The 13,154-nt window shown below is 45.2% G+C and overlaps 2 protein-coding genes across 4 annotated transcripts in view; one reads left to right on the forward strand and one right to left on the reverse strand.

Annotated features, from left to right (window-relative positions):
* mpp2b (membrane protein, palmitoylated 2b (MAGUK p55 subfamily member 2)) overlaps positions 1-3,805 on the forward strand; it is a 56,077-nt gene extending 52,272 nt beyond the window's left edge. For all 3 annotated transcript variants that reach the window (XM_035533425.1, XM_035533423.1, XM_035533424.1), the window contains 2 exons: positions 1,006-1,134; positions 2,717-3,805. In XM_035533425.1, the coding sequence (XP_035389318.1) occupies positions 1,006-1,134; positions 2,717-2,893 (306 nt within the window). In that variant the 3' untranslated portion in view covers positions 2,894-3,805. The remainder of the gene's footprint in view (positions 1-1,005; positions 1,135-2,716) is intronic.
* Positions 3,806-9,139: 5,334 nt separating this feature from the next.
* Positions 9,140-13,154, reverse strand: psmc5 (proteasome 26S subunit, ATPase 5). Its single transcript, XM_027009225.2, has 12 exons — positions 13,051-13,154; positions 12,461-12,535; positions 12,211-12,280; positions 11,985-12,082; positions 11,783-11,839; positions 11,414-11,644; positions 10,896-11,022; positions 10,529-10,719; positions 10,208-10,306; positions 9,989-10,099; positions 9,556-9,642; positions 9,140-9,320 (listed from the first exon to the last, which is right to left on the reverse strand). The coding sequence occupies exons 1-12, from the start codon at positions 13,144-13,146 to the stop codon at positions 9,267-9,269; spliced, it is 1,296 nt and encodes a 431-aa protein (XP_026865026.1). The 5' UTR covers positions 13,147-13,154; the 3' UTR covers positions 9,140-9,266.

The following is a 13,154-nucleotide window of genomic DNA, read 5'->3' on the forward strand; positions in this document are numbered from 1 at the left end:
GCTGTGGACGTTTATTTTTGTAGGAAATTTGTCAGTGATCGTGTTTTGTTGTTGTCGGTGATGTCTGTTCATCGGTGATGGCATACTGTGGACGTCAGGTCTATGTGACCGCGATTGTGAGCTGTTGACGTCAGGTCTAAGTGACCGCGATCGGGAGCTGTGGACGTCAGGTCTATGTGACCGCGATCGTGAGCTGTGGATGTCAGGTCTATGTGACCGCGATCTCGAGCTGTGGCCGTCAGGTCTATGTGACCGCGATCGTGAGCTGTGGACGTCAGGTCTATGTGACCGCGATCTCGAGCTGTGGCCGTCAGGTCTATGTGACCGCGATCGTGAGCTGTGGACGTCAGGTCTATGTGACCGCGATCGTGAGCTGTGGACGTCAGGTCTATGTGACCGCGATCGTGAGCTGTTGACGTCAGGTCTAAGTGACCGCGATTGTGAGCTGTGGACGTCAGGTCTAAGTGACCGCGATCGGGAGCTGTGGACGTCAGGTCTATGTGACCGCGATCGTGAGCTGTGGATGTCAGGTCTATGTGACCGCGATCTCGAGCTGTGGCCGTCAGGTCTATGTGACCGCGATCGTGAGCTGTGGACGTCAGGTCTATGTGACCGCGATCTCGAGCTGTGGCCGTCAGGTCTATGTGACCGCGATCGTGAGCTGTGGACGTCAGGTCTATGTGACCGCGATCGTGAGCTGTGGACGTCAGGTCTATGTGACCGCGATCGTGAGCTGTTGACGTCAGGTCTAAGTGACCGCGATCGTGAGCTGTGGACGTCAGGTCTATGTGACCGCGATCGTGAGCTGTGGACGTCAGGTCTATGTGACCGCGATCGTGAGCTGTGGACGTCAGGTCTGTGTGACCGCGATCGTGAGCTGTGGACGTCAGGTCTATGTGACCGCGATCGTGAGCTGTGGACGTCAGGTCTATGTGACCGCGATCGTGAGCTGTGGACGTCAGGTCCATTCGACAGTAATCGAGTGCTGTGGTTGTTCTTTTGCAGGCTCTCAAAGTCCTACGCACTTCTGAGTTCCTCCCGTTCGTCGTGTTCATCGAAGCACCTGATTTTGAAGTACTCAAGGACATGAACAGGTCTGCCATCGAGGCCGGTGTCATCACCAAACAGCTCACGGTACGTTTCCAACCAAGCTTAACATTTAAACACATAACTCTTAAAACCGAGGGTTTCTAGCACTTCCCCAAAGTAGCAGGAGGAGAGCCATCATTTCAAATTGATGTCGCAAATTGTTGAATTTCCCAGTGCAAAAAAGCAAGGTGCCCCCAGACCCTGGGGTTTCCCAGCTGTGTTCTGCATCCCTGTTGTTTCATAACATGTAAGACCATTTTGTGCCAGAGTCCCTGTGAGAAACCTGCACACCTCTACTGAAACCTGGCAGAGATGCAGACAAGAACTGTTCTTACCCCCAGTCTCTCTTTTAACTGCTGACATGAAACGATTTGAAAAAATGACTAGCTAGCTGTTGAACTGGGGTCAGATCTGGTTGATACGTCACTGGATCAAATTGGTTTTATTAAGGTTACCAGTTATTCTCTAATATCCACTGTTTGGTTTTGGGTTTTTTTACATTCTTCATAAAGCATATAAATCCTGGAGGTTACTTTTACTAAACAAAGATGGTGTTTAGACACTAGGGAAAAATTTGATTTTGGTGCCAATTTCATCAGACGTGTCCACCTTCTATGTTCTTCTCCAAACGTTACACTCACAATCTTGCACCTCATCACGAAACACATAGCAGTTACCCCCCCAGATCCTCCTTAGCTCACTGTTGCAGTGAAGCAGTTATAACTGATGTTTAAAGCTGCCTTTTCCAGTGGGGTCACAGCATACCTTCCCATCAACTGACCTCAATACGCAACATATACTGAGGTTCATCCTGCTCTCCTAACCTGGGCACGTCAGCCCTTCAAAATAAGCCCGGCTCACGTTATTCCAAGCACAACATGGAACAATCGCTTCTCTCTCAGCTAAATTAGATCCATTTTTGCACTGTGGCAAAGTAAGTGCACTACAGATATCTATCCCAACGGGATCTTTGTTCACTTTACGGATCAAGTGCCTAATTTCTCACACACAGCCTGATTGGCTGTGGAGCAGGTTGCCTTTTAGAGGCGACCCTTCACATACAAACTCCTGTCCATGTCTACAGTAATCAAGTCCATAAACATCGCTGCTCTAGATAAGATAACGGCTAGCTGGGGAAAAAGAACTTCGTACAAAACATTCAGCGGAAATGTGGAATAGTGCCTTATTTTATTTGAACAAATACAATATTGAATATTTGTTTACTAGTTGACATATTTAACGTGTCAGAAAATCCCTTGAAAGAACGTATATCAGCGTACCTGGAAGGCGGGTTTCGGTGCAGGGTAGCAACGTTTAGGGTACCGTAGGTAGTGAATGCCACGGCCGTGAGTGCAGCCACACCGTGGAGCTCGGGTCCGGGGTGCTTCCTTGCCCCAGATGTCTTTCTGCTGTGCATATTCATCCAGCGATATTTTTGAGCATTGGATTCAAAAACTTTTCCCATCCCGTGAGTTTTATGTGCCATGCTCATCACAATTACCGTTAGCGTTGTTTACTTCATGTTCAATTATGGTAGATAAGAATTTGCAGTTGCATCAAAACAGACTGATCATTGTCGTGTAAAAAATGTGATCTTCACCCCCCCCCCCCCCCCTTCTGTCTGTAGGACTCTGAGCTTAAGAGGACGGTGGATGAGAGTGAGAGGATTAAGGGGGCGTACGGCCACTACTTTGACCTCACCATTGTTAACGACAACCTGGACGGCGCCTACCGAAGGCTGAAGGTGGCGCTAGAGAGACTGACCCTCGATCACCAGTGGGTCCCCGTGAGCTGGGTTTTCTGAGCCCCGCTCGGTTAAGCGGACGAGATCCAAGGAGGCGTTGAGTGTCAGAGACTTTCAGTGGAAGTAGGGGGTCTTCGTAAGAAACGCATGGCATGACCATGCGGAGCCCAGCTGGTTTTAAAGATAGCAGAGCAGCGAACAGTTGAAAGATGCCCGCAGATGCCCTGCAGGGGCCAGTGCATCACTGAGGCCTTCATCATCGTTAATGCAACCATCGGTCATCATCGTGAACGCAAGCATCGTGAGGGCGACGGCAGGTAGTTCAGGGGGACTGTCCATCCGATTTGATCCGGGCACCTCATGTAGGTTGCTGCATAGAACCAGATGAAATGTCATTAAAAAATAACATTTAATACCTTACAAAGAAGAGAAAATGAAATATACGTCAGTGTTTTTATGAAGGTACAGTACATGTGAGTAGTCAGAACTGTATATTTGTACAGATGCTGTGATCTGGAATACTTGTTTTAGCACTCCAAAGTTGTGGTTTTCATTTCAAACGGCAGTTATTTATGGGATTCGTGTAGTTTTGAAATCATGAAGATGGAATATGTCTTGAAAATACTTCTGTACATGTTGTGGCTTAGATTTCCTTCACGCTGACTGTAAATATCTGGAGATTATCAAACATTTACAAGAGACGACACCTAGATCAAAAGTGTGTTCCATTTGAGAAAAGAAGCAGCAATAAGTATCCTGAGAACTCCACCATAATTTTGTGACATGACCTCAACAAATCGTTTGATACACCAAAGCAAACCACAGATATGATTGTGTGTTTTTTTTTTAAATTAAACAGAATCTACTTGCTGTTGACCGAAAAGATACGCTTTCATTTGATTTTATGATAGGATGAGTGAGTCAAAATTACATTTAGTCATGAATGTAATAAACTTGAACATTATGAAATGACCTTGAGTAGCTCTTTGCTTTTTCTTAGCATTGACACCATTTGATAAACACTATTCCAGAACAGTTTGCCTATTATAGAAGGTACAACAATACAGGCATTGCGTGCAGTCCCTGGAAATTTAAACCCCCAGCCCACAACCGCAACGCTCTACCAAGTGAGCTACAGGAACTAGTAAAATTAACTACTCAAACACTACAGTTCCTCTGTATTCTGACTGCGTGGCTTGACCCGTTCATTTTTTTTTAAATTTTTTTTGCAGTTATTTCTAATACAAATGTAAATAATATCTTTACTGTAGGCCTAGATACTTAAAGGTTGTCACTAGGCTTTTTCCCCCAGAATGCTGTTGGTAATAAAAATGTCTTTATTTACATCATTGCATACACAGTCCCTCTTTCTGATGTATTCCTAGACAGATAGAGCGTCCACTTCAAGGGAACTTTAAAGCTGAAGTGGCAAAAATATCTAGCTAAAACTACCAGTCTGTCATCACAGGCTGAGCGGTTTATCTCTGGTCTTCCTTCCATTGTTCTATACTTTTGATGCGAATCGTTTGGTTTCCATTCATGTGGGAATGTGAATATTTTATCCATGTTCTTGCTCCTTTGCTAGACAGATTAAATCTAGTCTTGAACTAAATCGTATGAAGTGTCTGCTTTCAAGAATCCACTGCTCCACTTATTTCTGCAGCCAGCCGCACATGTGCCATAAGTGACGTTAAAAAAGGTTATGGAGGTTATGGAACAGCTTTTTCAGAAGACAGGACATAGCCACTGTAATCAATGAACAGTACAGCAATCGGAACAGTTTACTCAACAACATGGGCTTTTGAAAAAAGTCAAAAGTGTATTGTTATCGCTATAGCCTATTTTGTAACTGTTTACTGTTTTTGCTCAACTCTGGTATCTCAAAAATCATAATAGATATTTGTCTATACTGTTTATGTTTATACTGTTTACTGATTAACAGACAAGCTGTTATTGAACAAATATGTCATATAGAATCAAGCATTTAAGTGTTTTTCAGCATTGCCAAATCATTGAATTCTTTAAGGTAGTAATGGCTCCATAAACGTTGTTATAACGTGTAGCTGGATGTGAATCTTTGACACTGTTTACAGTAGTAGATCTCAAGTGAACCCTGGTAGTTCCTGTTCTCAGCCTCAGCAAGCCTCTATCACGCTACTGCTAACTCCAATAAAGTCTTCCTGCACAGGGCTTTGGTAAATGTTCCATTCCTGTCATCGGTCATTACTAAGGTAAAGTTTTCTTTTATCTCTGATAAGGTTTCATATGCGTCTTGTAAATGTTAATGACTTCCTGACAAATCTCAGATGACGGGAGGCAGCGATACGTGGCATTCACTTCCTTTTTAGCATAGTCATAATGAAAAGGTTTAAAGTGCCTTCACATGTTTTTCTACAAGGCATCAGAAATACATAAAACACTTACATGATCGAGGATCATACAAAGTCTGGACCGACCCAGTATGAGATCTGCAGACCTTTTATTCTGAAGTATAATAAATTAGAACTATAATTGTAAACTTTTCACATTGGCAACATGCAGTGCATACTCAGTGTAAAGATAGCTATAATGCTAGACATAAAAAAAAATTCACAGATTAAATAATGTTTTATGAGGAAAAAGGTTTAGGTAAATGTACATTTCCATCACAACTATTATCTGGTTGGTTTTTTATGCTTCGTTCCAGAAGGCCTAATACTGTTTATAGTTCGTTCCAGGAGACGTGTTGCATGTCTGGAGTCGAAGCAACACCTGGCCCGGTTTCTAGCGCAGTGGCTGTGAACTCCAGGTCGGCGTATGCTGGTGGCTCCGCTTTCGGAAGGTTCCACTTCCACTGTGGAGAAAAGGGCAGAACATCACATGCCCTGTTGAGCAATTGCTCAGGGAATCTGTGCCCGTTTTCAGCTGTGTCTCGATGAAAAGGCATCGATCAGGGATCCATATAGCACAATGCAAATGAGATCAGGTTCACCAGATCACACCAGCTCTTACAGGGTAATGGCTAACGCTGAGTGAGGAACTGCTTTAAACTGGTGTGTCTCAACCTCTTTAAATCACCAGACAGACGGTCCATGTTTATGTTCTAATTCAGTCCTCGGCACACATGCACTAGACACCCTGTGCCCTTAATGGCTTAGTTTAAAGAAGGTGGATGTAACTTGGTAGAGATGGCTGACTCTCTGCATGGGGCTCCACTCACCTCCGAGTATAGCGGTGGAGGGTCCAGGGAGTCATACGGAGGTGGCGCATTCGCATCCACCTCCACAGAGTCCTGGTCTGAGCCGTCGTACTCCGCCTGATCTGCGGAGATGGGGATGACGTAGACGCTTGGGTGCTCCTGAGTTCTCAATGTGTCAATCGGATCGTCCATGCAGGAGCACAGTGCACAGCAGAACTTCAGCATGAGCAAGACGCCGAGGAGAACCACCAGGGGAATTATGTATCTGCGCGTGGTGGGAAAGAGACTTTCATGTCGCACCGCCGTGGGAGCAGCAGCTTCAGACGTCAACAAGGTGGTGTGGAAATGCACACCCCCCCCCAGCCGCGGTGCAGATACTGTCTAGCTACACCTGGGATTCAACGCATTCTTCTTTGTTTGTGGCTTTGTATTCCAGTATTTTGGATTTGAAACAGAGAGGTATATAAAAGGGTCAATTTCACACACTTAAAGCTGTTTGGAAATGACCACAGATATGACACAGTAACCTCGTTTTGGGGTACTTTAAAATTCAATCGTAACTCAATCCAGTTCAAATCCAGAGTACAGCATCAAAGTGTTATCATGCATATGTTTATGGAAGCCACAGCAGACAAGCACACACAATTCAGATCACTGTTGCGAAAAAAACCCAAACAGCCAATTAATGAGCTATGAAGATATTAATCAGCTAAATCAGGAGCATTTTTATGTTATTATATCTTATTAGGCTCAATTGTATATTCAGAGCAAAATCAAATCATATCTGAGCTACCAGATCAGTGCAGAAAAATGAATTCCCCTTACATCCATGGTTATGATTAGTCCATTCTAATTTAGCGTATGCTTTCGGGAAACAGATTACGCAGTATGCAAGCTTACACAATGTAGCCTGTTATGTCCATGATAGTTGCTTTTGCTCTCTAAAAAAGAAACAGAAAACAGACGTTTCCTTAAAAATACAACACAGGGTTTCTGGGCTAGGCCCAGGAGAGCTTCACACTTCAAAGGGCGTTTCAGGGACCTACACAGTATCAGAGGCTTCACCTTAAAAATAATAATAAAATAACTGATACAATATTGGTGTGTTCAACATCTCCTCTGAGGCACTTCATGTCACAGCACTGTTCGCCACATCCGAGGAAGATCCCTGACTCTTCTGACAGCAGAAAATAATCAGTGGCTTTTAGGTACATGAAGAGAGGAACAGGCCCCCAAGGAAAGCAACCGCCCTCAAGGCAAGCTTGCCTCATCTGATGTTACCAGAACACCTGCCTTCAGGGGAATTCAGCTGAGTACAGGGTTAAACCTTTTCTTTTGTGACACAAATATGAATATATTCACCCGCTTCACTGAACGAAAAAAAAAAATCCACTAGAAAAATCAGCTCACATTTACCTCCCACTCCCATAATTCAGAGGTGAATGCAGATGCCATGGTGGTTTCACCAAGCAGTTTATAGATACTCGTATATTGAATTAGTGCACAGAATGAGTGATCCTTTTCAAGTTAACACCATAACTCCTGCCCGTTAAGCAGTGCTTATTTAAATCAACTGTCTACAAATATGATAAACTCACATTAACTTGACAAATCTTACAATATCACCACATTAAGAAGACAAATCTTGCAATCTTTGCACACTAAGAAGACAAACACTTACATTAAACAGGCGTCCTTTTGTTGTTTCAAGACGGCTGAAGACGCAGGTTCTTAGGTCACGTCAGGTGTGGCAACAATGTTTCCAGTGTCTGCTGGAGGACTTTGAGCAGGTGACCAGAGGTCGGATAAGCACTGGTGGGAGACAGTTGAAGTGACTGGTGCTCTTGTCTTTTGACCCACATTCTTTCTTGGGTGTAGACAGCAATAAATGACAGGGTAGAGCCTCACGATTTCATACACCACAGGCCATTATGTAATTTTGAGATATTCATGTGTAAATGTTTAGACATGTTGAAGCAGCTTCTCAACTGGAGTAGATTAATCAAGTACAGGGAATACTTGTCGCAAGTGTACTTGGTTAGGGGACAAACATGGACCATGTTGTGAAGGTAGCGGACTGGGTTGAGAAACACTACATTAAAGGCGCATTCTAGTGTTTTTGCAAACTGATCTACTGCATTGGAAACAAAAGGTTCATTTAGACAATTCACTGTACAAAAACAATGACAAACTCAAAATGTATTTAGGGAGTTGTTGGGGCATAAAACACACGTTCAAGCAAAAAACGCTCTTGGTATGGGATTACTTTTCCAGAGAGGAGGATTTGTGGTATTACCAAAGCCGCAATGTGGACTTTCACAAGTGCCACAGTGGCTTACAGCAACAGCAAAGACCTGCACCACAAACCCTCAAAAATCAGAATTGCTGTTTTTTGATTGCTTTGCTCTAGTGTTTCAACCTTTCATTCTCAGTCACGTTTACAACTTTTCTTGAACTTCCACAGATTTTAGGCTTCGTGCAGATTTGTGCAAGTACAGGAAAATGTGTTGAAATGATAGACATTGACAATGAGCTACAGGGTAGGCAGCAATTAGGTCGTAGAACAAAACACTGAAGGGAAACGAAATCAAATTTTCTCCTGTATGCCACTCATTTCTTCCACCTGACTCATTTTGTATTGGGAAACAATAAGAAACTGTAGTCTATACAAACCACAGAGACTCAAACTCTTTCACCACAAAACACCTTGACATGGCTACCACTGACCAAACAGGAACTGGTCAACAACGAAACCTTAGCACCCGATAGGAGCAGAAGGCCGATTTAGATGAGGAAGCCCATTGGGAGCTTTGCTGGTCCATTATAGCACCATTTCGTTATCAGTGTGGAATTTCACTTAGTCCTAGCGCCAAACTAAGGCGAATGTTTTTTAATGTTCTGGCTCTGAATAAGGTACTGCATTCTGGACCAACTGGAGATTGTTTACGTACGCAAAACCACCAGTGAGAAACATCTCCAGGGAGATTACAGTAGTCCAAATTAAATGTGGTAGTCACAGACACGATTAAATGTTGAATCGGAGCACAGATATTAGTCCGAATCCCTGTGAGGGCTGAAAGAGGAAATACATGTTTTAAGAGCATACATCTAAAGACGAGGGAGACAAATTATAGTCCATATCTCAGCGGGCTACACCATTTATTTAAAATAAATTTAGATAACAACAACTATAAACCAAGTCAAAAAGGGAAACACATGAGAAGATGTGAGGCAGCAAGGAGGTAGCTGTGGCATCTACTTCCAAAGCTTCTTTATAGACATGTTCTTCTCGCTGTCCTTCTGCATCACCTGCCAGTGGAGAACAGTGTAGAATTCCATTAATCCCGTTACAGTTACGCAGCAACATAACGGCTACAGCCAGATCCTCTACAGACTGACCCTGCTAGAAAGGTTCTGTTTTGATGAGCACCACTGAAGCAACCATTCTGCAGGCCATCTGCGCGCGTGTGTGTGTGTGTGTGTGGGGGGACAGTTTCAGCAGCACTCATTCGTAGCTCATTTCTAAAGTGGCACACAACATTACCTTGGCAACAGCCATCTCGAAATCCTCCTGGGTGACGTGGACCCTCCTCTCACGCAGGGCGTACATGCCAGCCTCCGTGCAAACTCCCTACGGGACACAAGCTAGTGAGCAAATGCTGCGACCAGCCAGTGGGCTTGCTACATCGACGCCAAACACTTGGGCTACGCGTTAGCCTCAAATGTTAGAGCTGCAGGACTGGTTTGATTTGTTTCTGGTGCTGCAAAGTATCAGTGCTTGCATGAGAGGTGTCTTCAGAGAACGCCAATTCTTCTCCTGGCTCACTAGCACAGCATTCAGCCTAACTATAACACTCTTGCCAACAACCCTGTGTTGCTGTTTCCTCTTGACCTGTGTGACGTTATCTTCGAAAATGTGTCCAAGAGGCAAAATGTAGAATGGGCAATGTAGGGTGGAGGGCTGGGGAAAAGCTCACCTTGACCTCTGCCCCCGAAGCACCTGGCATCAGCTCAGCAATTTTGCGCAGGTTGATGCCCCGTGTCAGGTTCATCTTGCGGGAGTGGATCTTCAGGATGTCCAGACGGGCCTGGCGATTGTGATGGCATTGAATGTGAGTGCACGAGTGCAAGGTAGGTAGAGGGGTAGGGGTGTGTGTGTGTGTGTGTGTGTGTGAGAGAGAGAGAGAGACACTGACCTCCTCATTGGGAGGGGGGAACTCTATCTTCCTGTCAATGCGACCCGGTCTAAGCAGAGCAGAGTCCAGAATGTCGATTCGGTTGGTAGCCATGATGACCTGCAGGGAAAGGTTACGCAGGGGTCAAATGCAGTAACTGGACAACACTTCATTCATAAAAAATGCAAATGAAATCTGACTTCTCCCTTAGGCCTTGTATGTGGTGACTTCAAATGTAGTGCATTACATGCCGGTCACTTGGTAAAAGACACTCAGCGGCTTGTCTAAGCATTCTGAGCTGTGCTCAATCTGATGCGCGCGCACCCACCCACACAGACACACCTTGATGTTCTTGGTGGCCTCGAAGCCGTCCAGCTGGTTGAGAAGCTCCAGCATGGTCCTCTGCACCTCGCTGTCTCCGCCCGATCCGCCCTCCAGACGCGATGAGCCGATCGAGTCGATCTCGTCCATGAAGATGATGGAGGGTGCGTGCTCACGGGCCATGACGAAGAGCTCACGCACCATCCGCGCACCTGCACCATCCGCGTCCCCAATAGGACAAAGACGATTACAGTACGAGAGGGACATGCAATCTCAGTTGGTACATTCCTTAACCCTAAAATGGCATGTGGACCTTGAGCAAAAATCAGGCACATGGCACTCTTCCCAGTACAGCTGTGGCCAGCGTACCATGCCCCCTCAAACCTACCCTCGCCAATGAACTTCTGCACCAGCTCGGAACCAGACACTCGGATGAAGGTGCAGTCCGTGTGGTGAGCCACGGCTCTCGCCAGAAGGGTCTTCCCCGTGCCCGGAGGGCCATACAACAGCACCCCCTGCAGGACATGGCAGGAACAACACTTAGTTTCTTTTACACTGAGCACTAAACAAGATCAGATGCTGACAGTCAAAAGATTCAAAAGATAAGAATTCTGCAGCTCTGACACAAAGTCTTGTGTAATCTGATGGAAAATAAGTCCTTCTGTACATTACCTAGGTATGATAGGACTTTTCCATATAATTTGATTACTACTACATTTTTGGATGCTCATTTTTTTGAAGAATATTGAACCCTAAAGGGAAAAAAAAAAAGTTTATTCTGGTCTATGCTGATACCCAAATGACATGGCTAACAAAACACGTGAATTGTAACCAATTTTGAGAAAAAAAGGCTTGATTGTGACAGTCATCATTTTATTGCACAGCCTTAACCTTTGGGCGGCCCACCTTAGGCTGTGCTATTCCGAGAGCCTCGAACAGCTCCGGGTGCTTGACGGGCAGCTCGATCACTTCCTTGATCTCCTTAATCTGCTTGTCCAGGCCACCAATCATCTCGTACGTGGAGTCAGGAACCTTCTCGACCATCATCAGGGATACCAGTGGGTCCACTTTGTTGGGCAGGATTTTGTGGAGGGTGTAACTGTCGTTGCGAAGTGCTACACGGCAGTTGGGGGTCACCTGTTTGGAAGGCAGGGTCAGGGTGCTCAAACTTGCGTGAGCTGAGGCATCACGAAAAATAAACAAGATTGTGTTTGCCAGCACGGAAAAGAGCTACAGTAAAAGTCCCTCAATCAGCATAGAAATGGGAGCACTCACATCATTAATGTCAATGTTCTTGTCCACGTCCACAACGAATTTCCCTTCAGGGTGGACCTACACGGCACACACAGATGCACAGAAAAGTGCATATGAACATTTGAAGTAACACTTCTCAGTGGAGCACAGCTTCTGAACTGCTACGTTAGGAAGCAGCGAGAAACCAAAGGCACGAGCGTGAGAAAGTGTCGGCGTGGCACACCTTAACCAGGACCTTCTTCTTGTCCATAGCGCGAACCACCTCTCCCACGTAGGAGCCCTGCTCCTGCAGCAGCTGCAGCTCCTCACGCAGGAGACGCACTGTGGAGACAACGCACGCTTCACAAATCACGTACAGATGCAACACCGTGGTTGCGACCACTAGCAACTAGCACTTGGAACCATTGGTGTGCGCCAGTATTCGTGGACAGTTTTGGGAAGAGACTGACCTTTAGCGTTTAACTCGTTTCTCTGGGCCTGCAGACGCCGGAGATTTTGGCTTTTCTCATTCACTGTCAGCTACAGAAAGAAAACAAGATTTAAATTTTGTTTACATATAGCAAGTGAGAGTACACAAAAATAAGACAGAGTTGACACTGATGCTTTGATGCTACTTTGATACAGAAAGGCGTAACTTGAAGTCGATCCCTTGTTTAGCAGTAGAATAGTTAACTCTCTTACCATCTTAAATTTCCTCACCTGTAGTTCTTCAATTTTGGACAGGTAATACTGGCGGAGACCAGAGCCTCCTCTACTGTCTTCCAAGTCCATTTGCTGTGACGAAGATAAAAAACAAACAGTCAGTCTGCGTTGGATATCTGACGATTGACACGCATATGAAAATACAACAGTAGCGTTGCTAGTTTAGCCGAATCAAATCTGCCCTAACGTTAGCTAATAAGGTAGATTCGGTCTGCCAACACGGCTGTTTGTACAAATGCCAAATGCGCAAACGAGCAGTTATTGGCATTACCCGTTTTTAGAGAATAAAAAACGACATGGTTAGCGTGTGAACACCGACACTAAGGGGAAAGGCAGTTTTAAATGTTCCCTTTCCCTGCAGCTAAGTGCCGTTAGCTAGCATGGCTAGGCTAACCTAGCTGGTTAGGGCCAACAATGAGACAGCAGTCTCTTCAAGTCTCCCTATAAGGCTAAAAGGACCACGCCGAAACGTCTCTTCCGTTACACAGATGCGGACCATTACCGACTTAGGCAACGTGAACCGCAAAACAACCATATTCCAGCCAAACCGGTAGCGGTTTAATTCCGTAGAAAGCAGAATGCCTTACATGGTCGATTCCATCTAACGCCATGTTGGAAACACGGAGCTGACGCGACTTCCTCCGAGATATCTGCGCGTCGTCGGTGTGCGATCCTACAGTCATACGGCGCC

Source organism: Electrophorus electricus, chromosome 14, assembly GCF_013358815.1.
Source record: "Electrophorus electricus isolate fEleEle1 chromosome 14, fEleEle1.pri, whole genome shotgun sequence".
NCBI lineage: Eukaryota > Metazoa > Chordata > Actinopteri > Gymnotiformes > Gymnotidae > Electrophorus > Electrophorus electricus.